The sequence below is a fragment of the Trachinotus anak genome, unplaced genomic scaffold (genome assembly GCF_046630095.1).
Source record: "Trachinotus anak isolate AG129_WGS33_773 ecotype Australia unplaced genomic scaffold, CSIRO_AGI_Tana_v1 ptg000012l, whole genome shotgun sequence".
NCBI lineage: Eukaryota > Metazoa > Chordata > Actinopteri > Carangiformes > Carangidae > Trachinotus > Trachinotus anak.
This window is the reverse complement of record NW_027273863.1, coordinates 529,243-547,865: the sequence shown is the minus strand read 5'-3', so window position 1 is coordinate 547,865 and position 18,623 is coordinate 529,243. Positions and strand designations below refer to the sequence as shown.

The 18,623-nt window shown below is 41.1% G+C and overlaps 1 protein-coding gene across 4 annotated transcripts in view; it reads left to right on the top strand.

Annotated features, from left to right (window-relative positions):
* Nucleotides 1–18,623, top strand: part of tpra (translocated promoter region a, nuclear basket protein) — a 35,776-nt gene that overhangs the window by 2,787 nt on the left and 14,366 nt on the right. For 3 of the 4 annotated variants that reach the window (XM_071492647.1, XM_071492649.1, XM_071492646.1), the window contains exons 4-32: nucleotides 221–311; nucleotides 1,380–1,483; nucleotides 1,604–1,768; nucleotides 3,039–3,131; nucleotides 3,542–3,622; nucleotides 3,768–3,855; nucleotides 4,210–4,347; nucleotides 5,115–5,209; nucleotides 5,807–6,004; nucleotides 6,148–6,255; nucleotides 6,341–6,564; nucleotides 7,521–7,684; nucleotides 7,785–7,909; nucleotides 8,030–8,178; nucleotides 8,420–8,582; nucleotides 9,163–9,297; nucleotides 9,574–9,714; nucleotides 10,162–10,366; nucleotides 10,506–10,702; nucleotides 11,215–11,355; nucleotides 11,870–11,986; nucleotides 12,990–13,193; nucleotides 13,426–13,616; nucleotides 13,902–14,049; nucleotides 14,392–14,529; nucleotides 15,046–15,177; nucleotides 16,476–16,606; nucleotides 17,760–17,970; nucleotides 18,059–18,208. In XM_071492647.1, the coding sequence (XP_071348748.1) occupies nucleotides 221–311; nucleotides 1,380–1,483; nucleotides 1,604–1,768; nucleotides 3,039–3,131; nucleotides 3,542–3,622; nucleotides 3,768–3,855; nucleotides 4,210–4,347; nucleotides 5,115–5,209; nucleotides 5,807–6,004; nucleotides 6,148–6,255; nucleotides 6,341–6,564; nucleotides 7,521–7,684; nucleotides 7,785–7,909; nucleotides 8,030–8,178; nucleotides 8,420–8,582; nucleotides 9,163–9,297; nucleotides 9,574–9,714; nucleotides 10,162–10,366; nucleotides 10,506–10,702; nucleotides 11,215–11,355; nucleotides 11,870–11,986; nucleotides 12,990–13,193; nucleotides 13,426–13,616; nucleotides 13,902–14,049; nucleotides 14,392–14,529; nucleotides 15,046–15,177; nucleotides 16,476–16,606; nucleotides 17,760–17,970; nucleotides 18,059–18,208 (4,227 nt within the window). The remainder of the gene's footprint in view (nucleotides 1–220; nucleotides 312–1,379; nucleotides 1,484–1,603; nucleotides 1,769–3,038; nucleotides 3,132–3,541; nucleotides 3,623–3,767; nucleotides 3,856–4,209; nucleotides 4,348–5,114; nucleotides 5,210–5,806; nucleotides 6,005–6,147; nucleotides 6,256–6,340; nucleotides 6,565–7,520; nucleotides 7,685–7,784; nucleotides 7,910–8,029; nucleotides 8,179–8,419; nucleotides 8,583–9,162; nucleotides 9,298–9,573; nucleotides 9,715–10,161; nucleotides 10,367–10,505; nucleotides 10,703–11,214; nucleotides 11,356–11,869; nucleotides 11,987–12,989; nucleotides 13,194–13,425; nucleotides 13,617–13,901; nucleotides 14,050–14,391; nucleotides 14,530–15,045; nucleotides 15,178–16,475; nucleotides 16,607–17,759; nucleotides 17,971–18,058; nucleotides 18,209–18,623) is intronic. The other variant, XM_071492648.1, reaches the window with a different exon arrangement.

Here is an 18,623-nt window from a genome sequence, read left to right as displayed (position 1 = left end):
TTGAGTGTAGGTTGATGGGCCAAAAGAGCAGTTTTATCCATTTAAAATTAAATGTACAATACAAAATGTGCAACATGTGAAGGGGTCTGAATACTTTTTGAAGCCCCTTTGAAGCCCCTGTATATACTGTATAAATGTGTGTGTCTGTGTGTGTGTCTGTGTCTGTGTCTGTGTCTGTGTGTGTGTGTGTGTGTGTGTGTGTGTGTGTGTGTGGCTTCAGCAAACAAAGGCCAAGTATGAGATTGAGGCGGAGAAGAGAGAGCTGGCGCGGCTGCTGGAGAAGCGAACACAGGAGGTGGAGAATCTTACTGGTAAGAGATCCACTCACACTAGTGTAACACTATTCTTTTACCACTCATGGTATTGCTTTTAGTGTTGTTCTCTGAGTTGCACGTGGTTTGAAAACCAGATATCGTTATGGATGTGTGTGGACTGCAAACTTGCTTGAACGCAGTTGATATCCACCGTCCAGAGTCAGAGCTCTGAGAAAAGGATACGCTGCTTGAAGGCTTTGTCTCTGTAGCTGCTGCCCAGGAAAAGCATATTTCCACCATTATTTCCCCATGTACGCCACCATCACACTGCCACTGGTAAACATCCCTTCCATGCACTCACCGTTTGCAGCCCAAATCAATCCACTTTAAAACTCCACACAGTCTGATGGGGATGTAAGGGTAGACTGCTCCCTCTCCTTCTCCTGGTAATCCACTTGCTATATTCCAGTCTTTCTGCCTGGTCACCCACCTCCCTAATGTTCCAGTTGTCTCAGATTCTGTAGCCCTGCACACTCCCCTGGTCTCAACACTCTCTGGCACTGTACCGGTCCACCCAGAGGGTCTAGCAGCTGAGGCGGGGCAGCAGACCTTGATGCTGCAGCACTGTGGACAGTCACTCTGATACCGCCAGATGATCCGGGGGTTTGCACCGGAACAAGGCCTAAAGCTCTAGTGTACAGCTCCACACAAAATGTTGTTGGCTTGACTGACTGTTCAGCTAATTTGAGGACTGACTGGTCATCGCCCTTTTGTATGAGTTTTACCAAGCTACAGTAGTAGGCTACAACACCTGGTGGTTCAGCTGGCGGTGCATCACTCAGAAAACATCTGCTGACTGACTTTTTGCTAAAGCTCCAGAGAGAAGCCTCAGAGAGGAGACGTAGAACTACATGAGATGGTTTTTGGTTCTTAAAACCACAAATATATCTCATTTACATCAAAACCTCAAACAAAGAAAAACAGTAAAATATGAGACCTTTAAATCTGCATGTTTTTCTCTTTAGACATTTTGGCTATAGTGGTAACAGCTTCTGTTTTTCTGTTTTATTATTTTGTGTGTGTGTGTGTGTGTGTGTATGTGTGCGCGTGTGCGTGCGCACACAGAGGACGTGAAACGTCTAAACGAGAAGCTGACAGAGACAAACAAATTTAAGATGGAGCTGCAGTTAAAATTGGATGAGATACAGTCATCTGAAGCTTCTGTACAGGTACACATCAGATTTCATGAAAACCACAGTGTTAAAACTCACACGGGAGTGCTGCAGTTTTTCCAGTGACTTCTAAAACCATTTGATTGTGAAAAGTTTAACCTGTATTGTGTGTTCTAGCACCGGGAGAAGCGTATGGAGCAGGAAAAAGAGTTACTTGAGAAGAAAATTGAGTGGTTAACGACAGAACTGAAGACCAAAACCGATGAACTGCTGAACACCAACAGAGAAAAAGGCAACGAGATACTGGAGCTGCAGGGTAGTCTGAAGGGCAGCAAGGAGCAGGTAATACACAAACAACATGCAGAGTAAAAATGCATCAACTGAGCAGATTATACACAAATATACCAGTGGTATCCCAATTGGCTTCCTTCACCAGTGGCAGAGAACCCTTTAGAGTTAGATCTTCATTTATCTATAAATTTTCCTTCACAGTCAGATCTTCATTTGAATTACAGCATAATCTATTTTAACTATCACAAATCATTGTAGAGCTACTGTGAGCTAAAAAAAAAACACACTTACACATTCTGAGTTTGCTGTTCACAAGAAGCATCTGAGTGAGTGAATCACTCCTCATAAAAAAGATCTCAGAAGATTTAGGATCAAGAACTGTTGATTTGCATAAAGCTGAAAGGGTTACAAAGTCATTTCAGTTCTGTGGCTTCTCTCCATAGAATTGGGCACCCAGCTAAGATAACTCCAAAAGCACAACACAGAATGATCAGTGAGGTAGAAATGAACTAAAGGCTTAAAATAATCATTGAAACGGAGGCGCCTCGGAGGCTCACCTGATGGAGCACATACCATTAAGGCTTAGTCCTAAATGCAGCGGCCCAGGGCTCGAATAATAATAAATAATCATTGGAGGTGGTTAACGTCTCTGTTCATGAGTCTACTGTACACAGATCAGGGTGCATGGTTGCATGGAGCATGTTGACAGGATATTATGTCCAAGAAAAACATCACATACATGCTTGAAGTTTGGCAAAGAGAAGTTTAACGTGCCAAAGCGCTGCTGGGAAAATGTTTTATGGGGGTGATAAAACTAAGGTTGAATTGTTTAGGAAGAACATGCCGCAATGTGTTTTGTAAAAACTGCACACCAACATGAAAACATCATCCCAAAGATGAAGAAGGTTGGAAGCATGTTTGCTGGGCCTGGACAGCTCAATGTCATAGAGGGGAAAATCAATTCCCAGCTTTATCAAGGTCTCCTATAGGAAAATGTCAGGGTGGCTGTCCACCTGCTGAAGCTCAGGAGAAGCTGGTCATGCAGCAGGACATGGTCTTAAACAATGAAGTAAATCTACTGCAGACTGACTTCATACAAAGAAAATCCACCTGTTGGAGTGGCCCAGTCAGAGCCCAGACCTTCATCCAGCAGAGCCACTGTGTGACAGACGACAGGAACTATTTAAGGACCTATTTAAACATTCATTCTGCTCTTTCTGCCCTGTGCAATGAGGTTTCATTGAAATGTCTAATGAAAAACGGATCATGAGATCGGACATCCCTTCCACAATGTTGATGTCTTTTGTAATAACTTCAACAGGTGACCAGGCTGGAGGGTCAGCTCACTTCTCTGAAGGAAGCCAGTGAAAGCCAAGTTAAAAGAGCTGAAGACCTCAACAACAAACTGAAACAGGTAATGTAAATGTACAGCTGCTCTCCTCAACCAAGAATTTCATGGACAGACCAGTATAGAAATAGTTTAGATCTGTCAGACGGGATTTAGGTATTTTTCTTTATTTTGATTTGCAGTCACAAAGATTTTGGATTAGCCTTCTCCCAAGCCTCAGGAACTCAGGATTTTTAAAAAAGCACCTCAGCAGATGGTGTAGGAATTTGCGTTGCACTATTTGTTTACAGTTTGCTTACAATTTTTTCAATGGGAAAAAAAGAGTACTATATATTTAACCTTATATGTAGAGGACAAAAATATTTATTGGTGATGGATAAAGCGTGGAAACATTCTGCTAGTCAGGCCATTAAAACATGTGCTGGTATTATATACATATGTAGTGTTATTTGTTGTGTCTGCATGTTTCTTTCCAGGCTAAAGATGAGCGCAGTGCCATGGAGGAGAAATACCGCAATGAGCTCAATGCTCATGTCAAGTTGTCTTCACTCTATAAGGTGGGCGTCACTGCAAGGCATCAGGAATGATTATATTCTCTGAAATATACAAAAAAATACAAGGACATTTTAGTGTGAGGCAGTATCCCTGTCATGTTATTCCCTGCATGTTGTCAGTATGTGATGTCTTCGGTTCTCCCTGCAGGGGGCAGCAACAGACATGGAGACCAAGAACCAAGAGCTGAGCAGAGCAGTGGAGGAGCTCAGTAAACTGGTTAAAGACACTGGGGAGGGTAAGACTCCGGGCTTTTGTCTACATATGCTAAATGAGCTCATGAGCTCAGAGTGAAATGAAGGAATGATTGCTTCATACCGTTTTGCCCTGGGTACGCTCATTCTGAAACACTGAATTTCTCCATGGCCATTGTTCACACTGATCACCTGTGGAACCATGAGCATGACAAACCCACTTTCATCATGTTTGGCACTCCGATAATTGTGCATGTATCATCTTAATATGTTGAACAGACTCTAGTAAAGAAAAACCCCACTCTGATGCCAATTCAACGTTGGCCCTGTTTTTGTTTGTGTGTGAAGCTTTTCATCGCCAGTAATGACCTGTATGTTTAATGTCATTGTGTTTGCAGCCAATAATGTTCTGGAGAAGAAGGTGTCTGAGGGGGAAGAGCTCAAGAAGCGGCTTGAGGCGGAGCTTAGAGAGAAAATCAAGAAAATGGAGAAAGAGCTGGAAAACGCTACAACGAAGGCTGCTGGTAAACAGTGCTGTAAGAATACACACACGCGCACACACACATATTATACAGTTGCAAGAAAGCACATATGAACCATTTAGATGCTTCCTCTAAGTCACAAGTTGAGACAAACATAATGTGCTTAACGTAGTACCACACAAACACTTCTAATCTTTAGTGTCTTCACAGTGCTGGTGGAAAAAATAATTAAATGAACCCTTGGATTTAATAACTGATTCGGCCTCCTTTGACAGTGATGACCTCAAACAAGCTTCTTTTTTTGCCTGAGAGTGGTGGCACCATGATTTGTGTGTCACAGACTCATGATCAGATGTTAACCAGCTCCAATGATTCATTTAAGCCTGAAGATGTTAGTCTGGGGTTTGTTTGTACTTGTACTTGTACTTGTACTGAGCATTCTGCGTTTGGAGTTATCTTCGCTGGGCGTCCACTTCTACTAAATTATCTCCATTTATAATCAGTTTGTCTGACTGTGGACTGATGAATAACTAAACTCTGAGATTTCTTTGTACCAGCTCAAAAGTTGTCTGAGATCTTTTTTTGTGAGATGTTGAAAATTTTAATTATAATTCCAAAGGCTTAATTTACCGTTTGTTGCCAGTGTAGATGTTAGTTTCATTGCTGGATGCAATCAGGCTTTTTGTCATGTTTTGGTGTCATCAATATCATTGAGTATGTTCATGCATTTGTATTTCAGTTTTAAATACAGTAAGTGTGTGGATGAGTATGTTTGTACACGCCCCTAACACCTTTATTTACGTGTGTGTGTTCTGCTCCAGGTGCGCCTTCTCTGACTGAGGAGCAGTTGGACTTGATGTGTCCGTCAGCCGCTGCCATCGCTGCGATTGTGAAGCCTGGCATGAAGTTCTTCGATGTGAGTGCACTTGCATGTGTTACATATTGTCCAGATCTTGATATAAAACACAGCTTCTGTTTAGTGAAAGCAACCCTATTTCACTGGAGAAACAACAACACAAGATTATATCACTGAAACTCAAACGATAACACTGAATTATTGCTCTGCCTTAGAAGTGCTCTGGACAGTACTCGTTGACCTTCAGTAGCCTGATGGAGCAGTTTCTCTATTATTTGGTCTCAAGCATATACACATGCCCACACATGCATATGTTCCACACTGGTACTAAAATACAAGTTGTAGAGATGCAATGCACCTGTAAAGGCAGGGAAGAAGACAGCAAGCTAGTGAACATGAATGTAAACGATGCAGGATTTAAAATACCTTAAAAGTCAGCTTTGCAAATGTTCTAAGAAAGAGGAAACACATTTAACACATTTGTTAGAGCTCATGGATACACACAATGTGTTTAGGTGAGTAACACTGAAAACATTGTTTCTATTTTACAACAAAACTCCACAGGGCACATTTAACGCCAGGGATCTGGAGTTTTCTGCAACCTGCAGATGTAACTTGTAACCTGATCCACAATATCATCTCTTGTCTTTTGTTTAGCTGTATAACGCGTATGCAGAGTGTCAGACACAGCTTCAGCTTGAGAAACAGGAGACCAAGAGAGTGAGCAGAGTGCTGGATGAGATTGTCCAGGAAGTCGAGTCCAAAGCACCCGTCCTGAAGCGTCAGAGAGAGGAGTATGAGAGCATGCAGAGATCCATGGCCTCGCTGTGCAATAAACTGGAACAGGCTCGAATGGTCTGTGATGATACTATATGTTATCTTTGTGTCTCTGAATAAATTATGTATAACCTTGTAATACATGTATTCACTTTCTTATTCTAAATGAGAATATATTCTGTTATGTAACACTTGATTGTTGTTAACTATTTTGTAATCAGGAGATCTACAGTCTGCAAAAAGAGAAAGAAGAGGTCAAGCAGCGCTGTGACACCCTGGAGAGAGACAAGCTGAGGGCAAAGAGACAGCTAGAGGACACATCTACACAGGTACACTCCAGTACAATGAGCAACAACAACAGAATACAGAATATGTTGACAAATGTTTTCATTCATTCATTTGGCTCTGGACCAGGTGTGTGCTCTTCTGGTGGAGCTGGAGGAAGCCAGAGGTAATCGGGTCACCAAGGATGATGACAGCTCCACCGACATTTCCAGCACCTCTGAGGTCATCAGCCCACGGCAGTTGTCTTTCCGCAGTGTGGAGGAGCTACAAAGGCAGAACCAAAGCCTGCTGGGAAGGCTGAGGGAGCTGGAGCAGGAGAAGGACCGACAGCAGAGCCATATAACATCAGTACGGTAAGAAGTGCAGTTACTCTTACTACAGGACTGTCCTCATTCTTTGCCTTTGAGCTGTGTTGGTATGAATTCTAATATAAGTTTTCATATCATTTATACTACTAATATTGGTTTAATAGCTCTGCTTGCATTAGTTAGATTTAGATTCAGGGAATGTTGAGAGTATAAAAGACAACATGCGAGAGGGTGAAAAAAAGGAATCCATTAAGATATTTATCATTATCTGTAATCTGTCTGGTCTAGGTCTAGTTAAAATTGTTCCCCTAATAAACATTGAAAAAATTAATGGTTGCTGGTTAGTATTTATTTAATTGTTTGACAGTCCACATAAATAAATAAATAAATATGGTTATGTATTTGTTCCACACCTCTATGCTATACTCATCACATACAGGATAACACTCGGCAAGTTGTATGTTCTGTGATTGTAATGGATGACCTTTCAACGTTTGCTCCACTTATACAGTTCTCTACTTGCCAATAAAATGCCACATGTGATCAAACTAAAAATATCAGGCATTGATTAACACATATTTACACTAAATAATTTAATCATAAATCATAAAATATAGATCCTGAGCCTCATAGATTCTGTCATTTGTTTTGCTAGACAACATTTAGTTAAACAGGAAGGCGTTCACAGGGCTGGGCTTTAGGTTTTAAAATACTGACAAGTTTTGAAATCGAGAGACAAATGTACTTATCTCAAGAATAAAGAATAGCTGCTACACAATATTATTAAAACGTCCCATAGCACACTCTCTCTCTCACAATGTTCAGACCTTGCATTATTGTGCATCAACACGGCGTTGAGTAGTTAAAGTGTATGAGTGTGTGTTAGTGTGCTGCACAGCGCCTCTGACCTGCCTGTGTCTGATCTTGTCGACAGTATCAGTAACATATCGCAAGAGAATCCGATATATGTAGCTCAGCTGTGTCTCTGTGATTCTCTCCAGTGTATCAGAGCTGGAGGCCAGTGTGGACAAACTTCAGAAGGAGGTGGAGCAGCTGAGAGAGCAGAGGAATCAGCAGAAGCAGCTGGCGGACTCCAACGCCAGACAGAGAGACATGTACAAGGCCCTGCTGACACACAGCACCGGCTTCAGCCTGCCCCCTCAAGGTGACAGAAAAGCTAACGTGGGCCTTCATGGTGAACTTTGGTGAACAGTCAGGGTAATGGTCTTTACAGAATGAGGTGAAGTTTTCATGTGTGTCCTCAGGTCCAGACTCTTCATCACAGCCTGCTCATGTTCGTCCTTCAGTCCCAGGAACTCGCTCCACTCCACAAAGAGCTGCTGCTGCCGAGTCAGCACAGACCGCTCAGGCTAAAGCCGCTTTAAAACAGGTACATTCAAACACACACTCAGACTTCAAGCTGCAAGCTTCACTTCATCTTTATGTGACAAAAAGGATAACTTCAGATTCAATAGTTGCTCTTATTGGATGTGTATCTGTGCATTTCCAGATCAATGATGCCTTCAGTCTGTATAAGAAGGAGAAAGCAGAGAACGACAGGATGTTGAATGAAACAAACGACAGGCTGCAGAGACAGCTAACGGAGCACCACTCCAGCCACGCCAAGCTGACCTCTCAACTGGAGTTCAGCAACAAGAGGTGTCTTAAAATAACAATATGCTTCTATGACATCTTCATTTGTTTGATTTTGATGGGCTTGTTTATTTCAGGAATGGTGTCTCACGTTAACTATTCCTTTTTCCTTTTTTCCAAACAAACTGGCACCATGAAAGAAAACATAGCAGCCTCAGGTCCTGCACTGCTGCTGCATCTGACTCATAAAAGTTCTAGATCGTTTTAAACTCAGTATGTTTGTGCTGTGTCCTCTTGTGAATGTCAGGTATGAGATACTCCAGGAGACTGTGTCAGCCTACCGCAGAGAGATCTCTGCCCTTCAGGACAGAAACCAGAAGATGGCTGCAACGACCCAACGACACGAGCACATCATCCACACGATGAGCCAGGACCTGCGCCAGGCCAACGAAAAACTAGCACTGGAGGAGGTGAGGACTTTGTGAAAACCTCAACTTCTGCAATATATTTTTCTGTATAGAACACCCCCATCATCGCCTGGCAGACCAAAATGCCCCTGGATTCAATTCATTAATCAGAATAACGAAACGTGTCACAGCAGCACGACAGCAAAATGTAAATAGACTACAGCAGGCGGTGAAGAGCTGTGATGGTGTAGCATTGACATGTCTGTGAAAGGTTGGTGCTGTTTTTGCCATAAGAATTTGTAAATACAAGATTTTATTAGTCAGTCTAGTGCAATATTTGTAAAAACAGCAAAAGCAAAAAGTCCAAGCATTCCCTTCAAACTGATTCTAGTCCAACCAAATAGATGTTTGACATAACGCAGTAGCCAACACTTACCTTTTTGCATGTGGGGCAACATCCACATGGATGCCAAAATGTCTCAGCACTTGCTGTTCAGCATTTGGAAATGTTCACTGCAAATTTCTGCCTCATAACTATGACAAAACTACACTTTTACCTTCTTACAAATTCTGCTCTGCTTTATTTTCTGACTTCTTCTTAATTATCAACAAATTATTTTTATTTTCCCCTCTGTTTTTGTAGGTGCGAGTAGAGAACTTGACCAAAGAGAGAGACATGTTAAGACAAGCAGAGAGTCGACTGACTCGAGAGAAGGAAGCCATACTGGCTGAACAACGTAACCAGAACCTGCTGCTCACCAATCTCAAGACTATACAGGTACATATACAGCTACAGTATACAGACAGTGTTTTTCTCTCAGTTAAACTATTGAAACTGGTTCACTTTTTTCCCTCATTTCATCAAATAAGACAAATATGTTCTGTTATATGAAAAGGTCATGGGCCACCTGTATGTAACGATGACTAAAATTTACCACAATCAAAGATGTAATGGATTTTCTATCATTGTGTCACATCCACAGCAAAAGTTACCAAACCAGATGAACCGTAATTCATTTTCTCTCATTTTGCCTCCTCTGTCATATTTGTCCAGTTGACTATGGAGCGCACAGAGACAGACGCCCGTCAGCGGCTGAACAACAAGATAGAGCACCTGGAGGCAGAGCTGACTTCCATGAAGACCAGGATGGGACAGGAAGTAGCACAGAGACATGCCCTCGGACGCACTATGGATGTATGTAGAGCATATATATATATATATATATATATATATATATATATATATATATATATATATATATATATATATATATATATATATATATATATATATATATATATATATATACGTATATATACGTATATATATGTATATATATACGTATATATATGTATATATATGTATATATATACGTATATATATGTATATATATACATATATATATGTATATATATATACATATATATATGTATGTATATACATATATATATGTATGTATATACATATATATATATATATATATATATACATATATACATATATATATATATATATACATATATACATATATATATATATATATATATATACACACACACACACACACACACACACACACACACACACACACACACACACGTCTGTCTTGTCACACCTCTGTCACCTCCACCTTCACTGCAGGCTCAGTTGTTAGAAGCAAAGAAGCAGCTGGAGACCCAGAACATCTTGCAGCAGAAGACCAGGGAGTTGTTGCGTAGTTCTGAACAGCAGGTGGCAGCGCTCAGAGCTCAACTGGCTTCTGGTTCATCCTCTGACGCTGTTAGCAGCTCCAGCAACACCACCTCCACGACTACCAGAGCTGCATGCGTCAGACTACCCCAGAGAGGTAAAGAACAGTTCAACAGAGAGTTGACTGTAAATACTAACGGGCGCAAATATTGCAGAGGTCTGTGAATGTTAATAGTTTGTTTTTGTTTTTTTTGTTTTTTTTTTAAACTGTTCCTTTTATCTCTGTATACCCATAGTACGCTCTCAAGGGCCAGCAGCCTCTCCACAGCCCAGCCAGTCACAGCAGGAGCTTGCAGAAGTGAAAAGTCTTCTACAGACTGCTGAGGAACAGAACAGTGAACTAGCAGAGCAGCTGAAGAATGCAAACGCTACTGTAGAGCAGTACAGAGCTGTGGTTCTGACTCTGGAGGACAGTCTGAAGAAGGAAAAGGAGGTATAACTATATAACCCTGATTTCTTTTAAACATGTTCTTCTCTTCCATCTTATGTTCTCTTCACCACTTGTCCACACATGAAACAGGGGTTCCGTGGTCCTTAAAAAGTCTCAATGCCTTTAAAATTTTATTTTTAACTACAAAAGGTTTTTCTTTTCTTTTTTTCATTTTGAAATGATGCCTAGAAATCACATTGACCCACATTATTTAAAGTTATGTATTTACATATAAAATAAGTTATTCTTAGGTTTCACATGGTTTTCCACAGTCAACTGCACACATGATTTTTTTCTGAAGGTAGCAGGAATCAGGAAGTACGATAACCGAATAATATTGATGAAGCTTACCTAAAGACACACACAGGAGTGAAACAAATGTTTATTATCTCATTGGCTACAATCTGGTCGGGACTGTTATTTACATGAATTTTTCCGCTCTTTATTTAGGTCTTATAAAGAATTTCAAAAATGTACAGACACCCTGTGTAAACTGAATTTCCTTACCTCTTCAGTCCCGCTCCCCCCTGGAGATCCGACTGAAGGAGTCTGAGGAGGTGCAGAATCAGCTGGAGAAGAGGATTCTAGAGCTGGAGAAGATGAGGCAGCTGGAGCAAGAGGAGAGGAGGAAGGCTGTGGATGCAGTGGAGAAACAAGTAAGCCTGTTTACATACAGATGTGCAAAAGAATTTACGTGGATATGGTCTGTATTTTATAAAGGTTGCTTTAGACTGGGGCGACCCAACAGCCGAGTGGTCAGGGTGCGACCCACATGAGCGCAAATGCTCTTAGCAGGCAAGTCATCAGTTGGACTCATGACTGGCACAACTCTTTCCTGCATGTCATTCTCCCTCTCTGTCCCTTTCCTGTCACTCTCCACTGTCCTTTCAAATAAAGGCACAAAAAATATCAAAAATATCCTTAAAAAAAAGATTCCTTTAGACTTCAGAATCAGAATCAGAATCAGTTTTATTGCCAAGTATGTTTCCACATACAAGGAATTTGAACTGCAGGACAGAGTTTGTATGAAATAGTTGACTGCCATGACACCTGCTGTTGCTTGTCCATGTGTAAGACTCATCTTAGGTTGTATCTGTGCAGAGGGAAACATCAGATATAATCAGGATTAACAGGCTTGTGAATTGTTGTTTTCCCTGCTGTCTTGTCCAGGTGTGTGAGCTGCAGCGCAGTCTGAAGGCCAGTCAGGCCGAGCAGCAGGAGGCGCTGGAGAGAGCAGCTGCCTCTGGTACACAGGAGCAGAAAGCCATACAGGAGAGCCTGCTGCAGGTTCATTAACACACACTCACACCTTTACACTGGTCAATATCCCCATGTAGCATATATATCTTATATATTTCAGTTTGTCGCCTCTATTCAGAACATTACACTTGACAAGGCTTTGTAAGCAACTACATGTTCTTCTTGTTGGCCATTTTGTTATTATTTTTCTTCGGCTCACTGTTTTTGGCACCTAACTAGTCCTGCAGTGTTCATGTAGAAACTCTGTTTAAACATGAAAATGTGTGACTCAATCAGAAGAGGAAAGGAATTACTTTTCTCAGCAATATATTTCAGACTTTCTGAAAAACTGTCTGCAATTTTTTTTCTCATAAAAATACATTTCTGTTTAACTCACTCTCACAGCCACACATTTCACTCCTCATAAAATTTTCCCAGAATGTAGGAAAATTTGTTCTGTTTCAAAAAATGTGATAGCAAAGCACAGTGACTCACAGAATCTGAACTGAGAGCTTTAAAGTGGCAGGATTACATCTAACTGCTCCATTCTCTCTAATGTTAAATGAGAGCAGAAAATCAGGGGGAAAACAGGAAGTGGGGCATTTTTGAAATTGCTGCACATGCCACATTTCTGACATCACAGACAAATATATATTTGTGTGACTGTGTTCAGCAGAGTCTCGTCTCTCAGAAAATATTAAGCTTTAGCCGATTTAAGTAAAGGTTCCTTGATTATCAAGCCAGAATTGAAGAGGTGTCTCTCGGCTAAATCCATGTCTCACTACAGACTGTTACCCACACTACATACAAGACACGGTTTTCACTGCAAATATGTTTTAGTCAGGAAACTTTCTGCAGTTTATTTCAGTCTGTCTACTCCACACACAGACGGGCAGACACACACACACACACTTGCACACAGTGGCACTTTTTAGCAGCCAGGAACGCAGTTTACTGTCCGCTTTTCAAGAAGCCAGCAATCCCAGTTTCTGTTGTACTTCTTTTTTCTCCATCTGATACATCAGCTGTTCCCCCTCTGTTCTCTTCTCAGACTAAGCTCGCTGGAGAGGCGCAGGCTAAGTATGAGCGGGAGCTCATGCTCCATGCTGCTGACGTGGAGGCTCTACAAGAGCTCAAGAAAAGAATCCAACAAGAAGCAACGCAGAAGAGGGAGTTAGAGGAGCAACTAAACAAGACCTCCTCGTTCCTACAGGAGAAAACTGCAGCCTTGACCACACTGGAGAAACAGCTGAAGGTAGGATGACTGACCCAAGAGAGTGGAGAGAGACAAAGGGAGAAAAAACTGTACATCACTGGGTCCATTACCCATGGCTGTATGACTGTTTATTCAGGAAATAGAGTTTTAAAGCTTTTAAAGCACAGTTTTTTTTAGTTAAAAGTTCTAGTTAAACGTAAATTAGATAATGTAAACATTATTCAGAAGATTGTGTTTCTAACTGGTCCTAAATGTCCCGACTCTCCTTCAGGAGGACCTGTCTTATCAGACCCGTCGCTGTGAGGAGCTAGGTAAGCAGAATGCTCTCCTGCACCAACAGATGGATGAAATGGCCACAAGGAGTCGTCAGCAGCAGCAGCAACAGCAACAGCAGCAACAACAGCTTGACCTGTCATTCAGTGAGGAAGGGAAGACCACTGAACAGATACTAGAGATACTCAGGTAATACTGCAACGGTGGCTGTGTGTTTGCATTAATACCTGTGAGAAGGATCTGAAGGGTCTCGTTAACATAGAAAACACTGAATTTTGTAGAAATTGAGGACGAAATAAACCCTCATTCCAACATTAAAGGTCCCATAATTTACACTTTGCCGGCGTTTTATTTGAAGTGTTGACATAGACCTGCTTTATAATCCAAAAAGACTTTCTCATTTCATACAATATGGGACCTTTAATCTCATAGTGTGAACTGAGATTGAGTTAAAAATGTGTGGTTGTGGTGTAGGTTTGTGCAGCGGGAGAAACAGATCGCTGTGGCTCGATGTGAGGTGTCTGAGGGAGAAGCTCTTCGCTACAAACAGCGAGTGGAACACCAAGACAGAGAACTGAAGGAGCTGCAGGAAGCTCTGAATGCTGAGAGGGAGAAAATGCAGGTAGGAAATGAAAGGATAAAGGAAATTTGAGACTTGGTATCTAACACCTACTGTAACTGGGTTTTGTTGAGCTTCCTTATAGTTTTCAGTGTAGTTTCTCACCTTTGTGTACTAAGTTTACATCTTTTTGATAGCTGTTAGACATGGGTTATAAGTATTCTGTACACATTTATAGTCACTTTTTCAACTAATTGCTGTGGGATTATAGAGAATCTGTGCCTGTTTCAGGCTTTGAAGGAGAGAATGCCTTCAGCAGGGTAGCAAACAGGCCAGAAAGTGCTAAAATTGTATTAGAGAATAATTATAATTAATGTGTCTGTTTTGCATCCTCCCTGCACTCAGGTTACAGCAAAGACTCTGGCCCAGCAGGAGGAACAGCTGAAGAAGATGGACAGTATCACTGCTCTCCAAGACACCAGCAGGTCACTGAAAATGGACAGAGACAAACTGCAGCAGGAGCTGCAGCAAGCTCAGGCTAAAGTACGTGTTGTTGGTCGTGGTTTGTCCTGTCCTGCCCTTTCATTGTTAGACATAGTTTTGAACTGTTTGTATACTAAGGCCAAAGTGTCTTTCTTTTTGTCTGTATTGTTAACATATCTATTACGATTGCAGCACAGCCTGCAAACATGTGCCAGGTTTTGTACATGTGCAAAATAAGTTATATCTATAATGTAATTACCAAAGCTTTAAAAACAGTTGTGTATCAGTCTCTGTGTCAGACGATGTCACAATTGTAAAACAATGATTTTATCACTGCAGTGCAGCAACTGTGAGAGAGATCTTTCTCACACCAAAATATTTTGAAAGGTTGGACGGTGTAGTGCTGATTTCATTCAGCCCTTCTTTGTAATTTAATGAAACATTTTATGTGTGTTTTTATCATCTCTCCTGCTATTTGCTTTTTTGTTAATAGAAGAGAAAGTGTCTCAGTAACCTTGTCTTGCATCTGAGATCATTTTGTTCACAAACTCATAGAATTTCATTTCTGTCTGTCAGGTGATGAAGCTCCAGTCAGACATCAGCCCTCTGCATCACTCTTTGTCTCAGCTGTCAGAGAAAAATGGCTCCCTGCAGGCTGATAAGAGGATTTTGGAAGATGACCTCAAACGCTGGAAAGCCAAAGCACAGGTAACTGCACTGTGTGTGTGTGTGTGTGTGTGTGTGTGTGTGTGTGTGTGTGTGTGTGTGTGTGTGCGCGCACATCTTTTTATAGTGTAAAAATAAATCAAATATTAATCTCAATCAGGTTTCTTGCTTTCCACAATTAAATTAACCTGATCAACTGCTATATTGACATTTAAAATGCATGCTTCGCCAATATAAAACTACACTGAATATCAAATCAAGCGCTTCCTAAATTAACAGCCAGTCACCACGGGGTGCTTGAGATGTTGTGGCTTCAATTTTAAGGAACCATCGTGCCGCTGTGTGGGAACCTTGCAACTAACAACAGAGAGCAAAACATAAATCAAATGTCTCGTGCAGAAGGTGAAGAGCTAGTCCCTCGAAATGAATCATCATCTCTTGGGCAAGAACAAATCATGTGTATAATGATATCAACGTTGATATTGAAATAATCATGATAAACCACCTTTTGACAAATATCTTGAATAAGCTTCAAAGTAATAACCTGAAAAATATTACTGGACAAATGTAACAAGTACTTCAGGAAAACAAAATCAAAGATTCACAGGACATTAAAGACAAGTGGGAGAAAGAACTGAAAACCATTATACTTGATGATGAGTGGAACCAGAGTTTCAAAGATATTTACCTCCACATTAAGACACCTTATTGGCAGGAATATGCTTGGACAATGAATGTAAGGTACCTTAAAACACCATCAGCTCCGTCCAAGTATACACAAAATAACACAAGCTGTTGGAGGGAATGCAGGGAAAATAACACAGATTAATTACATATTTTCTTACACATGTAAAAAAAAAAAATCCATACGCAACGATATTTCAAAAACAGTAGAAATGACTTTTAGGAAAATGGAGCATCTAGAAAAACAAAATATTCTCTGAGGAACACGTCACAGAACCTTTTTGAATTTTGAGAATCACAGCTTTCAAGCAAATAACAAGGAGCTGGAAAAAACTGAACCCTACTAGAATAAACAAGTAGCTAGACAACAGAAGCTATATACAGCATGGAAAAGTTAACTTATAATATTAATAAGAATGAAAGGAAGCTGGGAAAAAGATGGGATGTCTTTAATTTCCTTAAATCAAGCAAATGCTCAGGGGTGGAGTAAAGGAAAAAAAAATAATCATGATGTATTATATATAATCGTGCAACTCTGTGTTCTATGTTCTGCTGCTGTTTTTAGTGTTTGCTTACTGTTGTGTCATGTTTTTCCATTTTGTTAGTTTTAAAACCGTTTCAGTGAATCAGTTTCATATGAACTTGTCCCTCTGTAGCAACTGGTTAACCAACAGAAAGATGGAGATGTAGAGGAGAGACAGAAACTGACCATTGAAAGAGAAGCTCAGCAGAAACGCATCACACTGCTAGCTGAAGAGACAGCCAAGCTGAAGACTGAACTGGCTAGGTGAGACACCCACTGAGACAACACACACACACACACACACACACACACACACACACTGTCAGCCTAGATCCAGTGCCCAATGACGCCCCGTTTCTTTTGTCAATCTCCTGTGCATTGCAGCAGCTTGTATGCTCAGTGGCAGAATGATCACAAAGTACAAAAAGCCCAAATAGAATAAAATGCACCTCTAACACCTCAATCAGCCATGCAAACGATTTAACCTGATAACTTTCTGGCTGCGTTCTTTCTGCACATGCTCTGAGCAGCTCCCAAGGTGAACTGGTTCTCAGCAGAGAGTGTGTTTTGAACACAATCTCTGAACTGAACATTTTTGGATAATAGTTATTGGACAGTAGTGGCAACAAATGTGCTGAAGAGATGATAGACATCCATCTTAAGGGGGCTGACCAAACATGTGCCAAGAAGATGAGAGGAAAACAGCTCTTCCAATTAAATGGCACTCTTCAATCTTCAGTCAGAATGAAAAACATGTGCATGTAAATACAGCTTATGTGTGGGTGCAGCAGTGTGTGCGTGCATGCATGTGATTGAGAAAGAGATTATAAGCACAAGGTGAGAAGCTGAACACTCCAACCATGTCTCCAAATAAATCTTTTTATTCAAGCTGCTACAAATGGATATGGTTGTGGATGTTTGCAGCACATTAGCAGAGAAAGACAAGCAAACATGCAAGATCTGTCTGAAACAAGGCTTTGAAATAGAACTTTAAACTGAGCAAAGAGTCTTGACCAAAGACCAGATCACAAAATAAATTCACAAAAAAAAACAACGTAGTATCTAGCATTGCGATGCAATCTTTTAGCATCTAATAACGCATTAACTTTGCCCAGATGTTAGCCATACTTTCAGATTGTGTTTCTTTCAGCTCAGATCTTGCCAATGATGGGATTCTAGAGAGTTGTTGCCGTTTGGAAATAAAAGGGAATCGATTGCCTTTTATCTCTTTTGAGCTGCATGACTTACAGTGGAAGTTAACCAATTGTTATAAGAACTTACTCAACTGTGAGCAGGGTTCAGGCAGGAAGTTGATAAGCAGAGGATTATGGGAGAGTGAGACCATGTGGGGTCATGTGAAGCCCTTATAAATGCATCTTAAAATGTAACCTAATTGAGAATATTATGTGTGGATCAGATCCAGTGCCAGCAGTAACTCAGCTCAGTCTCAGCTGCAAGCCCTCAAAGACTCTGTGGCCCAGCTGACGTCAGAAAGAGACAAACTGAAGAAAGACATGGAAACAAAAACCAACGAGATTCTGGAGAAGAACAAAACCATCACCCAGGTCAAGAAGATCGGACGACGCTACAAGACCCAGTATGACGAGCTCAAAGCCCAGCATGACAAGGTGGGTCTGGGTTTATAGCAGACAACCAGATGAGTATGGAAAATGAAATCTTAGTTAATCTTTGTATATGTGTGTCTGTGTGTTCCAGATGGTTGCAGAAACTGCAGCTAAATCAGGAAGTGAGGCAGCTCCAAACCAGGAGGTGCAGCAAGAGCTGACTAAAGCCCAGGAGGAGCTCAACAAGGCCCGAGAGGAGCTGAAGACTCTGAAAGAAGAGGTGCAGAAAAAACAGGAAGAGGTGAGCGGGAAGATACTTTAGACCTTTATTAATCCAACATAGAATGCTGAACAGACAGACAGATGAAATCACATAAGCTACATTGTGTCGCACAAGCTCAAGGTGGCGCACTCAACCACGAGATTTGAGCCGAGGGCAGTGAGAGACAAAAGGCACAGATGTGATCTAACATTTGTGTCTCTGGTGAGAAGATGGTATTGGGTCAAATGAGGTTATTCAACCACACTATCTGCGCACCAAGGGTGTTTGTGAATACATACAAATAAGTGTAGGTGTGGGTTTATGAAGGAGAAAGAGAGTAGCATGCAACACAGAGCAAAGACAATTTGGTAGGGTTCAGACATAAAAAACAGAATACCTGTCAGGTTTGGGTCGGGCTCAGTCCCTACTCTCTTGGACTCAAGTCGAGCTTGAA